The following is a 21,604-nucleotide window of genomic DNA, read 5'->3' on the forward strand; positions in this document are numbered from 1 at the left end:
CCCTCGTTACTTCCAAGGATGACTGCCCATGTTTTTGTTCAGTGTTGGCTGAGTTTTAACTATCATTCTAAATTAACGTACTGACGTTTTTAATAGAGTGAATCCATGGCTATCACGGCTGGGGGGAGAGGGGAGTGGCAAGCAGACACCACAATCCAGGTGCTTAGAACCCACTGGTATTGGGACAGAGCTGGAAAATGTGTGTGTGTGTGTGTGTGTCCCCTAAAGAAAAAAGAAAAGGGGTGCTTGGGAGGCTCAGTCGGTGCGGTTAAGTGTGGCTAAGTCTCTGCCTTTGGCTCAGGTCATGCTCCCAGGGTCCTTGGCTAGCGCCCCAAGTCAAGCTCCCAGCTCAGCGGAGAATCTGCTTCCCCCTCTCCTAGCTATTCCTCCTGCTAGTGCTGACAAATAAATGAGTAAACCTTAAAAAAGAACAAAGGGGTGCCTCTGGGTGGCTTAGTTGGTTGGTCATCTGCTTTCGCTCAGGTCACAATCTCAGGGTTCTGGGGCCAAGCCGCTGCTTGGTGGAGTCTGCTTCTCCCTCTCCTTCTGCCCCTCCCTCCACTCATGATCTCTTTTTCTCAAATATATAAATAAAATCTTTTAAAAATGATTTTAAAAAGAACAAATAAAAGAATTTACACTTACATTTCGATTCCAAATTTAGTATTGCAGGATTACTTCTATTTCTCTTTCTCAGAAAAAATCTGTTTTAGCATTGACATAATCAGTTACTAGCTTTAACTAGTTTAATACCACACAATTTCGAAGTGTGAACACCAATATTCCCATTAACAGGGGTTAATGGGATGCTGATGAAGCACAGGGTTTCTTAGTGGGTCCATTTATCCTTAAAGTTCACTGAAACTGTAAACTCCAAAGATCTATGTTCTGATGCCACTTGAAATGACACTTTGCTCTTAGGACAGTCATAGCAGCTGGACAGTCATTTGCAGTCGGTTGCAGACACTCCATGCTGTGTGGCCCCGCACCTCCCCAGGACCCACCAGACCTGCAGCTTCTTGCCTCAAGCACCTGCGACTCGGCCTGGGGTCTTTCTCTGGTGGTATTAGTGTGGCAGGGAATGGGGCCAGGAGCTGATACTTGGATGTAGCCCTCAAGCCACGAAACACATCCGTCCCCTTACTTGTGCAGCAGTGTGAATGAACCACAAGTCATGATGCTGACTAAGAGAAACCCAATAAAAAGAGTGCATCTGTACGGTCCCATTCGTATGTAGTTCTGGAGCATGCAAGCCCATCTCTCGGGACGGCACCACTGGAGATAAGGGGGGGGGATTACAAAGGGGCAAGAAGAAACCTGGGCTGGTGAACGTTTATTGACTTCTGTTAAAAATGATAACCCCCCAGGGTGCCTGGGTGGCTCAGTGGGTTAAAGCCTCTGCCTTCGGCTTAGATCATGATCTCAGGGTCCTGGGATCGAGCCCCGCAAAGGGCTCTTTGCTCAGCAGGGAGCCTGCTTCCGGGTCTCTCTGCCTACTTGTGATTCCTCTCTCTCCGTCAAATAATAATAATTATTATTAATAATCAGTAAATAAATAAAAACGCTAACCCCCACCAAAGAAAGAAAGAAAAAGAAAAATGCTATATTTAAGGTAAAACTTCTCATTATATGATTGCCAAACATCTCCAAACACTTGCTATCATTCTTTTTTTGCAAAGTTGTAGGGACTCTCCACCACAGAGAATTTGGGGAAGAGAATCTGAGATCATCTAAAAGAACATGTGCATTTACCCTTGGACCCAGAATTCTACTTCTAGGATTCCACCTCAAAGAAAAGAACTTCACACATGAAGCTACTCACGGTGGCACCCGTGGTACTGGAAAGAACACAGACGTCTACCACTGGAGGGTAAGGTACATTCATGCAGCCGAAAGAAGAAGACTCGCTGCTGAGAAGAATGATCTCCAGATATGCACACAAGGTGTGCACAGTAATGCAAATACAGGTTTGCTTTCTTTTTCTCTTAAAACACTAAGAAGAGAACTGAAGTGGCTGCTGTGGGGGAGACAGGGAGGATTCGGGGACAACTGAGGTCAGCTCTGAAAACGTGAATGTTTTACGGAATTCCCAGATAATCCCTACAACTGAGAATCAGTGAAATCAATGACCCTGACTGTCTCGGCCCGATCGTAAGGAAGCCAGCCCCGCACAAGCACGAAGGAGGAAAGGGACCCTGACCGGCACCTGAAAGCAAGCCAGGAAGGAAGAAACCCACTGACTTCTGTTTCCTTTAGTATCTGGCTACTGAAATACCTCAGGACACATGGTCACCCATTAAAGAATTTGCTTACGAAGAACAAGAAGGAAATGAAATGTTTGTTTTCTTCATGTGCTGTCAACACCAAAATGCATTTTTACTTAATATATATAAGATTTCTGGATTTCGGTATTTTAGGTCAACAAACATGCCTCAAATTAAACAGTATAAGCTTTAAATGGACGTGGAGATAGAAGTTTGCAATTTATTTATGATTTATTGAAGAATCAGGCCCAGTTTTATTATTTCACAAGAATGAAGCAAAGGAGAAAGGCAGGCTTCACTCACACTTCTGGCTGCTGATTCCCAGAAAGCTTCCGGCCACCGGGGAGATGATCCCTAGTCCAACGGCATTCCTTACTCGCTTGAGTACGGATTTTAAAAAGGTGATCAGGAAAGGAGAACAGGCCCGAGCTATTATACATAATTACAAAAGCTGGTCAACTCTGGTCTCGTCAGTAGGAGCGAATGGCTGGAGGGACCGTGGCACAGTCAGCCTCGTTTAAAGTCCTGTCGATCACTGGTCTGTATTCCAATGAAACCTTAAAAAGAAGAATCGACAATAAAACAAAAACCATACAAATAGCATTCTCTTGTGCCTTTTTTGAAAAATCAGCTATAAAAGTTATTTGCAGACATATTTCAGGAACTTAAAAACACAAGGACTCACTGGAGTATTTTTCAGTAACAAAGTAAAAAATGATCTAAATGCACAACAGGGGACCAGCCCCATAACTTATGGTAAATCCATGTAATGAGCAATTAAAACAAATGTATTAAATTCTTGATGCTTTACACAAATGGACAAGAAGTGAAACCCTGCTTACAACTATCATTCTTTAATTATGTTTAAACTATGTATTCACAAATCATTTTTCCTACTTGTATTTACATACATACACGTAAGGAAACGTGTACGCACATACATGCAAAACCTGCAGGAAATATTTCAGAACGGCAGTGAAGGCTACCTCTGACTGGGCAGCTTACAAAAATTAATTCTATTTTTGTACTTTCCATACTTCCTTTTGTAACTGTGAAAAGCCTTGAACATTACTAAAAACAGGACTGTCCCGAGAGGGAAGTCTGATTTCTTTCTCTAACACTGTCAGAAAAGAGCCTTCATGCAAAATTAAGGAAGTTACTGCCTACCTGAAAACAACGGACACCTGAGGCTCTCCGTATTAAGTGATGGCAAGAGAGCACAACATTGTTTCTGCAGACTCACATAAACGATCAAGACTATCCCTTCCAAGCCGGAAGGACGTGAGGGTAAATACTTTATGTCTTATTTCTGATTCTTAATGCCCAGCAGAAATGCCAAATGGGTGAACTATGCTTTGCTGCAGTAAGACTAGGAGCCTCCACTGTACTGACACTGGCTGTTCCTAGGACTCTGCCCACCTCACCCCCTCCTCTGCCTGCTCTGCGCCCAGGCCAATGCTACTGGCTGCACAGAATACCCCCGGGCGACCGGAGGCTGCTCCCAGGTGGTCCGGCCAATGGGAAAAAAGGAGTCTTTTCCTGTCCCACTCCTATCCCCTGTCCTCACTCTCAAGGGGCTCCAGAATCATCATCACTTCCCTTCACACCAAGGCTTGGGTGTTCACTCCCTGCTGGGGGCTAAAGCTGTGGAAGGCCAGCCCTTAAACCACCCCCTACACCGGATTCTGTTTCCAGGCAGAAGCCCGAGTGTCCTTTCCAGGAGTGTCTCAATTCTGTCACCCGTCAACTAAAACCCCATTGGTTCTCCCAGCCCACCGTATGCTGAACTGCAGCACGTGTGGGACTGCATACGATCAGTGCACACGTGTGGGACTGCACACGATCAGTGAACACGTGAGCACAACACGCCCCCCTCATACCTTCCCAGTCTTGACATCAACGTAGGAAAGGGTGTGCTTCCTCCAGTGCGCCTCAAACGGTTTCTTCTGCTGCCCCTGGATGGGCTTGGAGTAGTCATACTCGTCAATCCGCTCCTGAGGCCCGAGAAAGGAACTTGATTTCAGCAAACGCCCGTAACAATTGCACTTCAAATTTCTTAGTTCTCTAACAGAGCAATGTAAGTGGAAACCAGGGCAAACTCATTAAAATGATACACGGGAGACTAGTCTGATATGAATCCCCCTAGATCCCACTCAACAAGGAGGTATCCACTGTCCCAAGCAGACCTGGGTCACAGAGAGCAGGACATCCCTAGCCCATCTTTCACCCAAGCCCCTTCCCTTCTACGATTCCTAGTGAAAACCCATTTTGCGTGTACCTGACCGAGAAGAACACAGAGTACGAGAGAAGTGCAATTAAGTCCCAACTCCAAGTGGGACGGAGAGAGACGACCGTCCCACGTTTGCCGGTGGCCAGCCTCCCGGAGCACCCGTCTATCCCGCAGCGTGCGGGCAAACCGTTCGCTCGCCCCAGTGCCTCCGCAGCACAAATTAGCCTGACGTTTCATGCAATTGAAAGTTCACCAAATACTTTGTCTTTTTGCTCATATATAATTTCTTCTTTTAGCTTTTTTCATTTAAATGTTTCACTTTAAGCAATTACATTAAAATTTTATTCAAAAACTCTTAAAAAGAAGCTGAATACTATTAAGGGACAGCCTACACACGGTAATGGAGAAAACATACAAGAGCTGCTTTAAATAAAAACCAGGGGCACCGCTGACTCAGCCAATGGAGCACGGGTCGTGAGTTTCAGCGCCGTGCTGGGGTACAGATTACTTAAAAGTAAGATTTAGAAATTGTACCGAACTGAGGACTGACAGGGGAGGTGGGTGGGGGATGGGGATCAGGAGGACGTCTGCTGTGATGAGCCCTGAGTGTGGTATAGAAATGATGAGTCAGTGAATTCTAATCCAGAAACCAACACCGCATGTGTGTCAACTACCTAAAATTTAAATTTAAAAAAAGTCAAGAGAATAAAAATTAAAACACAGAATTGTACCAAAAGCAGCTTTCTATAAAAATAAATGAATGAATAAAACACCAACCCAGGAGCAAGCGGGGCTGCGGCACCCTCCCTTCTTTCTAAACACACAGCAGGGGTGAGTTCTCCGGGGCCAGCAGCCTCCACCTGCCCGACTGCTGTGACCGAACAGAAACTCGTTCACCGCGGTCACACGAACTGCCAACAGACCCACAGCTGGGGAGGCGTCTACTTCTCAGTACAGGTGACGAATGTGCCTCATCAGGCTGAATCTAATCCAGCTGCAGTGGCTGGCAGGTCAATTAGTAAAATTTCACAGTGACTCAGAATGTCAGCCTCTTGCTGGGGCCAATCTTCCCACTCGCCTGTGCCCAGCTGACTGGTGTGGCTGCTCCCAGCTCCACCACAATGTCCCGGACCAAAGCCTATCTGTCTGGAAGGCGGTGTCTGCCCTCAAGTGCCCATGTCCTCAATGTTTTCCCATCATATGCTGAGCGCTCTGTCTGGAAGAATCTGAACTGTACTCTGCATAAAGATCAGGTCATTCAGGGGCATCTGGGTGTCTCAGCTGGTTAAGCATCCCCCTCTGGCTCAGGTCATGGTCTCAACGCTCCGAGTCTCCAGCCCCGCACCGGGCTCCAGCCCCGCCTCGGGCTCCCTGCTTGGCAAGAAGTCTGCTTCTCTCTCTCACTCTTCCCCTCACCCCCCGCCCGCCTGCTTCTGTTCGTGCGTGTGCACGCTCTCTCCAATAAATAAAATCTAAGAAAAAAGAAAAAGAAATCAGACCAAGATGAGGTCAGGCCTCAGTCATTTACTCATTGTTAACATTTTCTGGCCGAAGTACACAGACTGCGGGCTAATCTCGGACCTAGGAAAAGTCGGGTAGGCTCCCAGCAACGCCACTGCCAGGAGCAGAGGCCGAACTGAGGCAAGAAAAAGTCATGTTGGTACCAGACACAGTGACACCGAAGTATAAGAGTTATCAGAGGGGCAAAAAAAGCATTTTTTCAATTTATTTTTGGGAACATGGAGTGAAATGTACAGAAGTGCACGGTGAGGGACTGAGCAATGCCAGCGGACAGAGGTCATGATGTGCCCCTGGGATGTGCTGTGAGGACGCACCTTGTAATCTTCCCGGGCATGAGCGCCCCGCGACTCCTTGCGGGCCTCTGCTCCATAAATGGTCTGAAGCGCACAGAGCATCAGGTTCTGTAGCTCCAGGGTCTCCACCAGGTCGGTGTTCCAGACCATTCCTGGGGACACACAAGGCACCCACTAGAGACAGCATCCAGTCACACGTGTCCTCAGGGCTGCCGCTGTGGGCTTGCCAGCATCCACTCACACAGCAGGGACACACAGGACTCTGAGGCAGCCTCGCAGATACCCGCGCCCCAAGTACACCCAGGGCCCCACGAATGGCTCACCTCGGTCAAAGGTCTTCAGATGGTTCAGGTCTCCATAGAGCTGGCTGATCTTCTCACAGCCTTCCTGTAGCACGCTTCCCACACGGAACACTGCAGCGTGATTCTGCATCGACTGTAACACAAAATATCATCTGTAAATCTTCAGTTGGTGTGCAGCCAGGTCTAAAACTGGTAAACCCTTCAGACTTTTTCTTGTGCGTTTCATTTTCACTTTTAAAGATTTTATTTTGAAATAATCTCTAAACCCAATGTGGGACTCAAACTCACAACCCCATATGCGTACATGCATACACAGCACATACACACCCATCTTAGTAACCATCAGACACCGCTTTTCTTGGCTATTGTAAACAACACTGAAATAGACATGGGGCACAGACATCTTCTGGAATCGTGTTTTCATTCCCTCTGAATACATACAGAGCTAGGATTGGTGGATCACACAGTTCTATCTTTAACTGGGGGGGGGCTCCACACTGCTCTCCAGAGCGGCTGCACCAGCCTGCATTCCCACCAACAGCCCCAGCGCGTGAGGGCTCCCCTCTCTCCGAATCCTCGCCAACATTCCTGTTTCTGGTCTTTCTGATACTAACCATTTCTGACAGGTGTGATGAAATGTGATTCTGATTAGCATTTCCCCCACGATGAGTGATGCTGAGCATCTTTTCATGTCTGTTTGCCAACTGCAGGTTTTCTTTGGAAAACTGTCTGTTCCGATCCTCTGCCCATTTCTTAGGTTGTTTTTATTCTACCGAGTTTAGGAGTACTTTGTGTGTTTTGGGATAGGAGTCCCTTATCAGATACATGACTTGCAAGTATTTCCTCCCATTCTACAGGCTGCCTTTTCCTTTTGTCGGTCTCCTCTGCTGTGCCGAAGCTCAAGTCTGCCGTGGTCCCAACAGTTTATTTTTACTTTTCTTGCCTCTGCTCTTGATGTCAAATCCAAAAATTCACCACCAAGACCGCCAGTCAGAAGCTTAATTCTTGTGTTTTCTTCTAGGAGTTTTATGGTCTCGGGTCTTACGATCAAGCCTTTAATCTTTAATCCATTTTGAGTCCGCTTTTTGCACGTGGCTGTTCAGTTTTTTCAGCACCATTAAAGAGACCGTTCTTTTCCCAGTGGATATTCTTGGCTCTTCTGTTGTAAATTATTAGCCATATACACTGGTTTATTAATGAGCCTGCGGCTATTCCATTGATCTACAGAGGTCTGTTTTTAGGCCAATACCTTACTGTTTTGATTACTATTCCTTTGTAACATAGTTTGAAATCCGGGAGAGATATGCCTCCAGCTTTTTTTTTCTCTGATTGCTTTGGCTATTCAGGCTCTTTTGTGGCTCCATATACATTTTAGGTTTGTTCTATTTTTGTAAAAAATGCCATTGGAATTCTAATAAGACTGTACCAAGTCTGTGAACAGCTTTGGGTAATATGGAAATTTTATAATATTACTTCTTCCAGTCCATGAGACAGAAATCTTCCCACTTATTTATGTCCTCAACTATATTCATTAATACTTTATACAATTTTCAGTGTACAGATTTTTCCCCGTCCTTGGTCAAAATCATTCTTTCTGATGCAATTGTAAACAGAATTATTTCCTTAATTTCTCTTTCTGAATGTTCATTATTTGTGTAACAGAAACAACAGATTTTTATGTATTGATTTTGTATCTGTCAACTTTATTGAATTGACTTACTAGTTCTAAGTTTTTTGGTAGAGTCTGTGTCATGTGATCTGATATGCCTGTAAACAGGCACTTTTACTTCCTCCTTTCCATTTTAGATGCCTTGGTTTCTTTCCTGCCTGACTTCTCCAGCCAGGACTTCCAGGGCTGTGCTGAATCAAGTGGTGACAGTGAACCTCTCTGTCGAGTCTCCGGGATGAGAAAAGCTTTTGGCTTTTCACCCCTGAGTCTGACACTAGCTGTGGACTCGTCATACACGGCCTTCGCTACACTGGGGTACACTCCCTCTATACTTGCCTCATTGACACTTTTATCATAAATTGAAGTTAAAATGCAGTTTTGATGAAAGCTTTTAAAAAATGCTTCTACGTTCCCATTAAGTATATGTCTTTAAATCCACATACATTAAAGCCGAACAGTTTGCATTTCGGGGAGGTAGTCTGTGGACTCGGCCAGGATCTGTGATTGCAAGCAGACGGACTTCGGAGGCACGCGGCACTGAAGGGTGGCTGGCACAAAGGCATAAGGGCTCTACCTTCAAAGTCCCGAGGAGACACTAGCTCCACTCTCGAGATCTGGTGGCAGCTGTTCTAGGAACCAGCAGACGGCCCGTTGGAGACACAAATTAAGGAGTGCTGAGGCTGAGGTGGTCAGCAGAGATCATGGGGTGGGCGGTCATGAAGAAGAGTGAGAAGTCAGAGCCTTGGGAATCCTCCTGCCCACCTTCTGGTTCATCTTGCAGAAAACCACTCATGTATCAAATTCCTGTATGGCTTTATGGCTTATGCTCTTAAGAAATATGACATGAAATAAACCTGACATTTATTTTTGGATCTACCCTTGTTTCTGATCACCTACTCAATGGCCTTTCATCACTCTTGAAAAACCCCTCTACCCCGTGCTCAATCACAGTGTGTGCCTGGGCCCACTTCTAGACTCCACTTTGTGCACTCACCTCTACCACAAGCTAATAAAGCTTGCTGATTTAGTTCTATTTAACAGGCATGTCATCTCTTTCTTTAGAATGACACATAATTTTATTTTATTTTTTTTTTTAATTTTATTGAGAGACCAAGACCACAAGTGAGGGCGAAGAACCGCATACCTGCCGCGGGGCTCGATCCCAGGACCCTGAGGTTGTGACCCGAGCCCAAGTCAGATGCTTAACTCACTGAGCCCCTCAGAAGCCCCAGAACAATACATCATTTCAAAATTTTAACGCCCACCATCAAATGTCCTGGCTTCTCGGGACAAGCAAATGGAGAAAACTATCTTAGAATCTAGCAGGTGTTAGTTAAAACATTCTTTTATGTCCTTCAGTGCTCACGTTTTCATCCTCTTCAGGGTTAGGACGTTGTAAACTTCTGGTTGTGCTGTGAACGGGGTAATTTTCAAGTGGATTATTGCAAGCATCCTTGAAAGCTACTGAGGAATCTTTTATACAGACATCTTAGTTCATTCTTGTTTTTACTAGTCTTTTTACTTATTGTCTTGAGATTTTTAGCTGTATCTGTAAATGACGATACTTTCGTCTGCTCCTTTTCAATACACACCTTGCTTCTTTTCTCTTACTGTAATCAGCTGAACTCAGCAGAACCATCAGTCCTCCAACGCAAGTGTGCACCCAAGAAGGGAGGATTTTGTTCAGACAACTGGAGCCCGGCCCAGCAGGTAACGATTCCAAAGGTCCCTAACCCATGACGGCTTGACTTCCTGTTCCTCACCCTCACAGCGGTGCAGAAGCGGTCTGCATTCACAGAAGCCGTAGTCTGGAGCCTCCTCTTTGCCCAGGCTAGCCACGTGACTTCGGCGTCCCTGGGCACTGGCTGCAGCTGCAGCCCCCACTCGGCCCCACGACCCCGAGGGTGAACAACCGTCCACACACATGCAGCCGTTTTTCCACTTTCAGTATTCAGTAAGTTACACGAGGCAGTCGACAACACTATGAAACAGGCTTTGTGGCAGAGGAGTTCTCCCTACCGCCGGCTCACAACTGAGGTCGGTGAAGCAGATGCTCAGTAAGTTAAAGGTGTTTTAAATGCATTTATGACTTAGAACCTTTTCAACTGTCACAGGCACGTAACACCTCTCGTCTGCTTTTCTTCAACACCCTTCTGTCCCTCACTGGCGCCGTCTGCCTCACCTTCCCAGGAAGCCTCCCTGGAGCCCAGCCTCCCCACACACAGAACCACAGTCCTAAAAAAGTAGCAGGATGCAACATTTTTCTTTTGATAGTGACCCCAAAAGACCCCTCAGCATATGACTAAAAGCAAGGGGCTTCTTTTCAGAATGCACCTCCACAAAGAAATCCTTGAACATGATTTTAAGTGGACAGAGATCCCATTCATGGACCAGGAATCCCTGTATTTGAAGACTCCGGTGGACATCTAGCAGTCTTATGGGCTGTGTTTATCTAACCCCACATTATCCAATGCAGCAGCCACAAGTAGTGCTTTAGGGTAAACTGAAGCTGAATAAAATTAGGATTCAGTTCTTTAGTCAGACAACAGGCTCCAAGGTCACAGGGGGAACCCAGAGAAGATCCCATCAGACTTGCTGATCTAGAAGGTAAATGCCCTGACGACCACCAGTGCGCAGATCAGATCATCGCCGCCCCCCCCCAGCCTGAAGTCCGCTCTCCTCCTGCTGTTATTTAGCGGCTTCATGGGCCCAGTTCAGAGACTCTCGCAGAGCTGCTGGAGGCTGGGTGTGACGGGGCATTAACCTCTTGGCAATGAGACGTGTAGGGCTTTAAGGAGCTCCCAGCTGGGAACGGAGCTCCTCAGACCTTGCACTGTCCCTCCCCTTTAGGCTCTGACACATCCGACAGCAGAGAGGGTCTGAGGAGGGGACAGCCACATGCAAGCAGCTGGGGCGCACGACAGGACTGCGTCTCTGCCCTGCGCAGCTACCTCCAGCCTTCAGAGTGGAACGTGTCCCTTTGCTGTTGGCCCCAAGCCTGGCACAGGGCTGTGGGCACACGGTCTGCCCCTGGAGCGTGTGGTGTGTGTGTGGCACTCACCTTCTGCATGCTCAGCCGCAGTTCTGACGTTCTTATGCTTCCGTCAGCGAACCTCAGCTTGTCAAGATTCATGACAGACTCTTCCCCGGCATTGGGTTTGATCGGGGGAACTTTATCTCCTAAGGAACACAGACAAAATGCTAGAATTTAATGGAGTTTGGAAGATGTACACATAATCTGAGCTGATATTCCGCCTGGACCACCGGAGAACTAAGGCACCACATACTGACCTGGAGCCAGGTCAAAGAGTCAAAGCTCTGGCAAGGAGTAGGTATCCAGTAAGAAATCTCTGAACAAAACAGACACCATTCCTAAGTTTAAAAATTAGATTTACACATTATCACTCTATTGAACGGAAAACTGGCACCTTCACGATAGTGAGCACCTTCCGAAAATTCTGCCAATGTGCCCCACCCCCACCAATGACGGTCCTCACTCAGGGCTGAGGGCAGGCCTGGCCAGGCATGTTTAAAAAATTCTCCTGCTGGGACACCTGGGTGGCTCAGTTGGTTAAGCCGCTGCCTTCGGCTCAGGTCATGATCCGGGGATCCTGGGATCAAGTCCCACATCGGGCTCCTTGCTAGGCAGGGAGCCTGCTTCTCTCGCTGCCTCTGCCTGCCACTCTGTCTGCTTGTGTGTACTCTCTCTCTCTGACAAATAAATAAAATCTTAAAAAAAAAAAAAAACAATTCTCCTGCTGATTCGGACCTTTGCATCTGCTTACCTAAACCTCACGATATGTTTCTCTGACTTTTCTAAAAAGATAAATGTTTTGAAAATGTAAAATATGTTAAAGATTTTTTTTTTTTTTTTGACACAGAGAGAGTTCAAGTGGACAGAGAGGCAGGCAGAAGGAGAGAGAGAAGCAGGCTTCCCACCGAGCAGGGAGCCCTATGTGGGGCTCGATCTCAGGACCCTGGAATCATGCCCTGAGCTGAAGGCAGCCGCTCAACCGACTGAGCCACCCAGGTGCCCCCGAAAATTTAAAATATTTAAAAAAATTTTTAAAGCTTTTTCTTCTTTAAATGACATTTGGAAATGTTATTTTCTTCAGTGGGTAATATGGGAGAGGGTATGAAATGAGGAAGCAAAGTCTGCGGGTGCAGCAGGGTTGCTCACAGCCGCGCTCCGCAAGGGGCAGCAGTCTCTCGAGTGACCCGTCCCAGCTCTTCCAGGCCAACTGCGGTCTCCACTTTGGTTTGTAATGTTTTTTTTAAAAAAGGTGATCATCTGGGGCTCCAGGTGGCTCAGACAGTTAAGCACCTGACTCTTGGTCTCAGCTCAGGTCTGATCTCAGGGTTGTGAGTTCAAGCCCTGTGCTGGGTTGCACAGTGGCCATGGAGCCCACTTAAAAATAAATATATTAAAAAAATTAAAATTAAAAAAAAAAAATTTGAGGGGCGCCTGGGTGGCTCAGTGGGTTAAGCCGCTGCCTTCGGCTCAGGTCTTGATCTCAGAGTCCTGGGATCGAGTCCCGCATCGGGCTCTCTGCTCAGCAGGGAGCCTGCTGGCTCATGGAGCCCTGCCTTCCAACTTGTGATTTCTCTCTGTCAAAAAAAATTAAAATTTAAAAAAAAAAAAATTTGAAAAGTGATCATTTACCAAAGTTACTTTTCTCTAAGTGCACAATTCTACAAATTTCGACACAGGTATGGGTTCCCGTAACCATCACAATTCAGGTACCGAATAGGATACATAATTAGGGTACAGAATGTTTAAAATTCTCATGTTTGGGAGGATGTAGCAATGTTTTTCCTTCCCTTTCTGGTTTTAAAAGTTGTAAAGTATGGGGTGCCTGGCTGGCTCAGCTGCTGGGCGTCTGCCTTTGGCTCAGGTCGTGATCCCAAGATATTGGGAAGGAGCCCCGCGTCAGGCTCCCTGCTTAGCAAGAAGCCTGCTTCTCCCTCTCCCACTCCCCTGGTTGTGTTCTCTCTCTCCATGTCTGTCAAATAAATGAAATCTTAAAAAAAAAAAAGTGTAATTAAGGTGCAGGATCATTTTTGGTGTGGTTTTGCATATTTTGCCAAACAGAGCTGTGCAAGGCCCACCGTGATTAGAACGGCAGCCACTGAACCATCTTATTCCCAATTTTGTCTCTTCCATTATGTTACACAAGTATAACCTGACGTGTGAAGCCTCGTGAGCCCGCATCATATGACCCAATACGTCTGGGGTCCCTTCGTGCTACTGCACGGATGAGCACCGTATTCCATTTTTAATCACTAACTTAAAAAACTTTTTTTGAAGTGTGTATCGATCCTTCAGATATTAAAGTACAAGATATTTTAATAAAACTTCCTTTTTGTCATTTTCAAACAAAGGGAAGCTCAAACTTTCTGCTTTGCTCGGAGATCGGATTTCAGGCCTCACCGCTGCAGTGCAGTGGGCTGTGGATTCTCTACCAGACTACGGGATCTGACTCTTGCCTTCACAGCAAAGACAGGGACAGGGCCCCACCTCTGCCCATCAGCGACTTGGTCGGAAAGGGGGATGGCATCTGAAAGTGTAACCGTCTGTCACACGTACCTGCTAACTGCAGGCAGGAAGGCGAGTGTGGCCTGTGATGCTGGGGGCTGTGTTCAACTAGCAGGACAGTAAGACTTTTCCCCAACTTGATTTCGGAAAGAGCTTTTGTTCCATAGAAACGGCAGAACTGAGACTGCACGGGCACCACCAGTGAAGCCTACTGGGCAGAGCAGAGCCCAGGGATCCCACGGTCCCACCCTCGGGAACAGTGTCTTCATGTCACCCGCAGTCCTGAGCGAACGGGCCACGGGAACCTGCACGGAGACCTCTGGGAGCTCACTGGGACAGCACATGTCCTGCCCCCCGCGGGACTCATGCTTTCAGCACGGGGCGCTATTCCCTCAGGTTATTAAGTGACCAGAGGAACACAGTCGCGGACTGAAAACCGCTGTGACGCCGCAGGGACACCCGTGCCCGATCCTTTGTGTGCATTACGTTGTGCTTTAACAGATCATTTACTTTTTTTTTCTTTTTTTTAGAAAAACCAAAGTTACTTTTCCGTAAGTACTGAGAACTTACATATAGTCACATGTACTGTCTGAAATATTTCCTTGCAAGTCGTGATCAGTAACAAGCAAGCAGCATGTGGCACACTTCCTCTCAAAACAACTCCCTCACAGGAACTTTTCTAAAGAGAACATTAACGACCACAAAACAAGATCTGACCAAAACCAGGTTATCTTCTAAATTGTTAAGACACCCAGCCTGTGTCCAGTCTCGTCTGTCACAATATAAATCTCTGAATCACGGTCCCTTCACTTAAGGCAGAAAACCAGACCACCCCCCATGATCACTCCGCAGATTTCCAACAAATCAAGACACGGTAACCTATCACTTCCCGAAACAGCCTGAGTCCCTGAAGAAAACACGTACCGGGTCTGCAGGACTCTGCGATACTCAGGGCACACGCCCTGCCGAAGACGACCAGGTCCAAGAGTGAGTTCGCCCCGAGGCGGTTGGCACCGTGCACGGAGGCGCAGGCGGCCTCCCCACAGGCATACAGGCCGGGCACGATCTGATCCTGGCCATTCACATGCCTGAGGACCTGTGGAAGGAAGACTTCAGGCTTCAGGAGCCCAGTCTGCACAGCCCTCCTTCCCAGGACGGGGGCGTCTGCCTGCAGGCCCGGAGGAGGGACGGCAGGTAAGGACCAGACCTGCTGTCGTCTACAGGGAGCCCCGAGTCTGCACCCGGACGCTCAGCCACCCCAGGCAGACTCAGGTCGAAGGACCCCCCTGGCAACACCTGTCACTTCACTCCCACATCTACTGCTCATTCCAAACCTCCTTCCCCACCCGACTGCCCCCCCCCAACCCACTCCAGCTCTGGATTCCAAGGAAGGGAAGGGAGTATGGCGCATGGCTTGTCTGCAAAGTGTGGAGGAGCGTCCCAGCCACCTCATCTGAGGAGAGGCAAAAAAAGGTCACAAACCAAAAAGCCCTGGGTGGTCTGCAAGCCACCCACAAGTATGTGCTGTGAGGAGATATGATTTACAAGGTCACAGTAAAAGTAACAGGAGGTCATCCGGGAAAATAAACTATAAACTGGGAAAAGCTGCAAATGATACTGTGTCCATAACCGTGTGCTCTGGAGGGGTCGCTGTCACCGGTGACTGCTCGGGGTCCTTGCAGAGCGAGGGTGAACGCTAGCGTGTGCCCGGGCCCTGCTCTGCCCTCCAGCGGCGACTGTGCTGAGGGAAACATCTGAATGAGGTTTCTGTGTTCTCTGGGTCCAGAGGGACAACTGTGAGGATGGGCCTGTCGTTCCTGCCCTGCTCCCCCCCCCACCGTGGAAGGGTCCCGGCTTGGTCACCTGCCCCTTGTAGTTGGTGGGAATGCCACCCATGTTATAATGCACAGTGGGAAGGACGGGGATTGGCTCCTTAGTGACATCCACGCCCGCGAAGATCATGGCCGTCTCCGAGATGCCAGGCAGGCGTATGGCCAGCTGCTCCGGGGGCAGGTGATGCAGCTGCAGGTACACGTGGTCCTTCTCCGGGCCGCAGCCTCTGGCGGAGGAGGACGTCATGGGGAGAGAGAACGGTAAATACAGAGGATGTGAGACCGCAAAGTCACTGAAGCACATCAGGTCGCACTTTTCTCAAGCTGTACGGAATGTCCCCTCACTTGTGGTCATCCATTCTTCACGTCTTTTCCAAGCACCTACCCTGGCCGGGGGGGGACTCCACGTGCTGGGACACAGCCAGAACGTGGACAGACACTCGGCCCTCACCGGCTCACACTCCGGTCTTGGGAAGTCACAGTGTGTTTTCCTTGATAAATGAGTCCTTCTAATGCAAATACTGCAAATATAACGTGTCTAGAGGCCGTAACCCCTGAACTTTGACAAGAAGCACCGCAGTAAGGCAGTGCAGACACTGAAGAGCCGACGCTCCTTCAGGGAACGCCACGGGCTTGTGCTCAGCAGGTCCCCGAGCCGCACCCGCGGCCCACAGGCTAACTGCAGACTGCCAGCTTGTCTGTCTCTGTCACAACACTCACTCACATGCATACAGACGATGTTGCACAGACTTGAGATTTAGGTCAGACCAGCCCAACTCCCCAGAAGCTGGTCTCTAAGGCGACATGACAGTGACAGTCAGAGGGCGGCAGGCGGCTGCACGCAACCTACCCAGTTGGGAGGAGGTGCCGAAACTCATACACAGTCACACCAGCCCATGTTAAGATGCAGACACAAACAGCAGCCACCAAAAGAGAAAGCAGGGGTGTGCGTGTGCGTGTGCGTGCGCTCAGACACCTTTGCAGATAAGCACACAGACCTTCCTTCCCGGATTTCCAGGGTCATGGACCGAGATACAACGTCTCTGGACGCCAAATCCTTTGCCACCGGGGCATAGCGCTCCATGAACCTCTCGCCTTGACTGTTAATGAGAATGCCTCCCTCTCCACGACACCCTTCCGTAATGAGACAACCAGCGCCATAGATACCTGCAAAGAACCCAATTAATTAGCTCTAACCGAACAACTGCTAGGTCTAGATTTCAAACGCATTTTTTTTTTCCCCCAAGATATCTTTGGGGAAAGGAAAAGGGCACGCAAAGGGCATTGTGCCCTCAGGAGAGTAAGACAAAAGAAAGATTAGGAAGAGTAGATAAGATTCTAGTAGATACAGTAGATAAGATGAAGTCCCCATGAGGAAAAGCACAAAGCGGCACAACTGCTCTGCCAACCCCAGAATTCCCATGACAACTGCTGAAACTTTCAACACAAGCAAGCGCACGTTAAATTCATGTTTTCTGTTCTTTTTTTTTTTAAGATCTTATTTATTTACTTGACAGAGACGTAGTAAGAGAGAGAACACCAACAGAGGGCCTGGGAGAGGGAGAAGCAGGCTCCCCGAGCAGGGAGCCCGATGGGAGGCTCGATCCCAGGACCCGGGAGCATGACCCAAGCAGAAGGCAGAGGCCGAACAACTGAGCCACCCAGGTGCCCCTGTTTTCATTTTAGAGCATCTCCTTGTGCCACGGAATTGTGACAAGGTAGGACAAACCAGCTCGGAAAGTTCCTATCTAAAGTCACTGGTAACGGGGCGCTTCATGCTTACAAGTGGAATTCAGAATCTTCAGACATTTTTTGAGTTAAAAACAGTAATTAAAAAAACTACCTCAAGTGGCTCAGTTGGCTGACGTCTGAGTCTTGGTAGAGCCCCGCTCCTGCTCTGTGCGCTCGTCGAGGAGAAGGCTTGAGAGTCTCCCTCCTCCTCCGCCCCTCCCCCCACTCGCGCACTCTGTCACCCTCCGATAAATAAATAAATCTTAAACAAAACAAAACAAAACCAAGCCTCGGAGGCTCAGCAAGTTAAGCCTCTGCCTTCAGCTCAGGTCAGGATCTCAGGGTTGGGATCGAGCCTGCCTCAGGCTCTCTGCCTGGCGGGGAGCCTGCTTCCCCCCTGCCTGCCTCTGTGCCTGCTTGTGATCTCTCTGTCAAATAAATAAATAAAACCTTTAAAATAAATAAATAAATAAATATTTTAAGAACAAAACTAAACTACCTGAAACATTTTATTTTTCATCCCTGCCAGGGATCGGAAGAAACAGAGCAAAGAGAAAAACACCAGACCAGGTTCTTTAGCAAGGTGGGGAGCTACATGTCGTGCCCCCTCAACTGACAGGCTAGAAAAGCAACAAGAACCAAAGTCCAGAATGAGACTCGTCTCTCTCAAGAGGCGGTCACTTCTGGGTAAGGGGCTCTCAAGCCTGCGGCCCCTGCACAGACCGCCCTTCTGAACCCCACATTCACACACTCAACTGTCTGAGGACCCAAGAAGGCTCAGTCTGCCAGGACTGGGCAGTCTGTCCCCACCACCTCAGGGGTCCCGTCTGCCACAGCTCATCCCGACTTGACACTCCTGCGGTGACAGCTGTTCTCCTACAACCCTGAAATCTGCCCACGCCACAACTCTGGTCACCAGCGTCCCCCCTGGCTATCAGGACACCCACTCAGTAAACACTGCCAAGGTCCTACTGTGTGCCAGGCACCTGCCCCGGCCTTTACGGCTTTAGGACTGAAGCAGGTACCATCAAGGCAAGAGTCAGAGTTAATCAAGCTGGTGCCCTAAACTGCCTTGGGGGAAGCAGGAAAAAACCTCCTTGAGCAAAGGACGAGCTGCGCTCTGGGAACCTGTCCGCGCAGGACACTGCAGAGGAGCAGCAAGAGGCGTGGGGGGCTCAGAAGACACGAAGCGCCTGGGCCGCACTGACGTGGCCCCATCCTACCTGTGGGGTGGAACTGCACGAACTCCAAGTCCTGGCAGGGAAGGCCTGCCCTGGTGACCATGGCTGTGCCGTCACCGGTGCTGGTGTGGGCAGACGTGCAGCTGAAGTAGGTGCGGCCGTAGCCTCTGGGAAACAGACGGGCAGCAGAGAGAGAACCGTGATGCACAGGGAACCTTCAGGTCTGCCCTTCTCCCTTCTGATGGCGCCAGAGTGGCCAGAGCGGCCCGGCAGCAGCTGCAGGTGCTGTAGTCTGTGCCCCGCTGGGCAACCGGGCTGGGAGCCCGAGTGACAGGGAAGGCACTCTCATTTGTACCTCAGTGCACTTTGGTGCTGAGCGACTTCCTGATAAGCACGTGCTACCTTAACACTAAAATGTTTAATGTCTACGGATCCACACTTTTAAAGGTTTAAAATAACAAACTGATGGTGTATGAAATGGAATTAACTTATTTTCCTCATGTGAACAAACTACCCCAGAAAATCAGTACAAACACAGCACCCACAAAAGCAAAAGTAGTTAGTCCAGAAGATGTCATGTGCCTCCCCGGACCGGTTTCTTCAAGGGTCCTCCCAGGTGTGAATGGAGGATACATCCCTGCCCACCTGAGGCAGCTGCCGTGACTGTCCCCTTCAAAGATACAGACCGGAGGCTGGCGAAGCTTACTGTGCTGCTGGGTTAGGTCACTACCTGTGATACCGGTGATTAAACCACTATTCCATAGTGCCTCCATCTTTATTTGAAGAAACTGAGACCCAACTTCCCTCCAGAGAAGTTAAATACAAGTCAGACTCCTACCCGGTAGCCACAACAGTGTTCTTGGCTCTTATGCGATGGATGGACCCATCTTCTATGCACAGCGCAATAACACCACGACATTCCCCATTCTCCATCAGGAGATCCAAGGCAAAGTACTCTACAAAATAGCTGGTATCATATCGCAGAGACTAAAAAACACGAGAGAAAAACAAGGTTCCCACAGTTTCAATCGCATTTACGCCGCTGACACGTCAGCAATACTGCTCACGTGAACAGGTCCGAGGCCCTGATCCGGTGTGTAACGAGTGGACAGCGTAAACTCTAGGAGAGCACCGGGTCGTGTCACATCAACCACAGCACGGATGCTGTTGTGTAACCACCCACAGGTAGCCTGCTCTCAGCTGTATGACCAGCACGTAAGGACACACGTGTCACACAGACCACGCAGCTGCTCCGTGAGAGGGCCCTCACGAAACTGTCGGCTCCCCCGTGTGACCCACAATTCCGCCGGACGGGCAGATCTGGTCACACATCTGTCAGTGCGCTCCGCCAGAGAAGCCACTGCTGCCCTAACATTTGTGTCAATACTCTGTCCCCATCTGGAAGCAACACTTCAGAAAACGGATTCTTCTCAGTGTTCTGATACTTCAGAATGCTGATCATCTGGCTATGCCAAAGTAGGCCCCGATTATCCAGTAACTACGGCCCCCAAATCTTTGTCCAGTCTGAGCAGGTAAGTATGCAAACACCCAGTTCAGGAACTCAGAGGTGCTGAGGCAGAAAGTACTCACTTGCTTCCTACAGCTCAAGTGTGGCAGGCCGCAGGCCGCCAGTTCAAACCCAGCAGGTAACGATGAACAGTCCCGTTTTCTGAAGCAGACACCTCCTCATTAACCACCACACAATTACGACACACATGGGCCATGTTCCTCTGATGTTCAGGAAGTGACCCCAGGCCTGACACTCTGACAACCGGCCTGTCCCCAGGGTGGCCTGTTTCCGGCACATCCCCACACGCCCGGCCTAACTAGACTGTATCCCGTCAACCCGCGCACCCAAGGCAGCCTCACCCTCCCATACAACGTGTGCAGCAGGGAGTGGCCCGTGCGGTCAGCCACGCAGCAGCACCGGTGGGCCTGCCCGCCTTTCCCAAACTTGAGGCTCTGTCCGCCAAAAGCGCGCTGATAAATCCTCCCGTCTTCAGTTCTGCTAAACGGCATGCCGTAGTTCTCCAGCTGGAAAACATAAAACTGACACCTCGTACCTTGTAGGAATCAGGACCTTCACGGCTACTTTACACCGAACAATTTCAACATAAACCTGCCAACCCCCAACCAATACATTCTATGAAAGCTTCAACAGTTTGGAAAAGAGAAAAACTTCGTTATAAAATGAACTGAATGGTTGACGACAGGGAAGATTTCCCTAGTGCCATCCACTCGTTACCCTTCTTTGGGCGGACCCCATCGGCCTCAAATTCTCTTCTGTATTAGGAACAGACCCCGTGAGGACACTACCTCTACCACAGAAGCAGGGGCCTGCTCTGTCATGTAGTGGATGGCGTCCTGGTCCCCCAGCCAGTCGGAGCCCTTCACAGTGTCGTAGAAGTGCCACCTCCAGTTGTCCTCCTCCATGTTCCCCAGGGCAGCATTGATCCCTCCCTGCAAACAGAGAGCACCCTTACAAGCTACAAGAAGAAGCGCTGGTGGCATTTTCCAGGCTCGTCCTTTGCCTCCTGCTCCAGATCTGGGTTCAGAGAAAGCCACCCGCTTTGGCTTAACAGCCTGTAAGGGTCCTGAGTGCAGTCCGGTCACAGGACCTCCCTCCGCCTCAGTCTCCTCACTTACAGGCTGTGTGGAGGGTCAAGTGAGGCTCCGTGTGCGACTCACCACTTCCCAACCTGGCACACAGAAGGTACTCAACGAATCTATCTGGGGTAATTTTATGACGAAATGTTCGTAGTGGTGTTGATGGGCGTACGGTAAAGGAGTGTTTACCGTCAGGTCCGAGTCTGAGAAAACGGCAGCACAGCACAAACCTCACGCTTGCACTTTCCCTCTCCAACTGGAAACTGCAGTACCCCTCTCTTTCACAACAAAGACACAAAGAACCTCCCCCCGGTTCCCAACTGTTCCTCAGTCCAGGCTTCTGAGTCAAGCAACCCACGCTTGAACCCTTTCCCCACTTGGCGCTACTGGGCCTTGATTTCCCATTACGTTTAGTTCCCAGGAAAACAGTCCCGAGCA

The 21,604-nt window shown here is 49.0% G+C and overlaps 1 protein-coding gene across 2 annotated transcripts in view; it reads right to left on the reverse strand.

Moving 5' to 3' along the window:
• Positions 1–2,476: 2,476 nt before the first annotated feature.
• SDHA (succinate dehydrogenase complex flavoprotein subunit A) overlaps positions 2,477–21,604 on the reverse strand; it is a 28,311-nt gene continuing 9,183 nt past the window's right edge. For both annotated transcript variants that reach the window (XM_045089486.1, XM_045089487.1), the window contains exons 4-15: positions 20,876–21,019; positions 20,429–20,593; positions 19,398–19,546; positions 18,602–18,726; positions 16,646–16,814; positions 15,679–15,874; positions 14,740–14,911; positions 11,341–11,459; positions 6,632–6,743; positions 6,330–6,460; positions 4,145–4,258; positions 2,477–2,821 (exon numbers count right to left, since the gene is read on the reverse strand). In XM_045089486.1, coding sequence (XP_044945421.1) covers positions 2,735–2,821; positions 4,145–4,258; positions 6,330–6,460; positions 6,632–6,743; positions 11,341–11,459; positions 14,740–14,911; positions 15,679–15,874; positions 16,646–16,814; positions 18,602–18,726; positions 19,398–19,546; positions 20,429–20,593; positions 20,876–21,019 — 1,683 coding nt within the window. In that variant the 3' untranslated portion in view covers positions 2,477–2,734. The remainder of the gene's footprint in view (positions 2,822–4,144; positions 4,259–6,329; positions 6,461–6,631; positions 6,744–11,340; positions 11,460–14,739; positions 14,912–15,678; positions 15,875–16,645; positions 16,815–18,601; positions 18,727–19,397; positions 19,547–20,428; positions 20,594–20,875; positions 21,020–21,604) is intronic.

This window comes from Mustela putorius, unplaced genomic scaffold, assembly GCF_011764305.1.
Source record: "Mustela putorius furo isolate JIRA1106 unplaced genomic scaffold, ASM1176430v1.1 tig00000107_pilon_pilon_pilon, whole genome shotgun sequence".
NCBI classification, from domain to species: domain Eukaryota; kingdom Metazoa; phylum Chordata; class Mammalia; order Carnivora; family Mustelidae; genus Mustela; species Mustela putorius.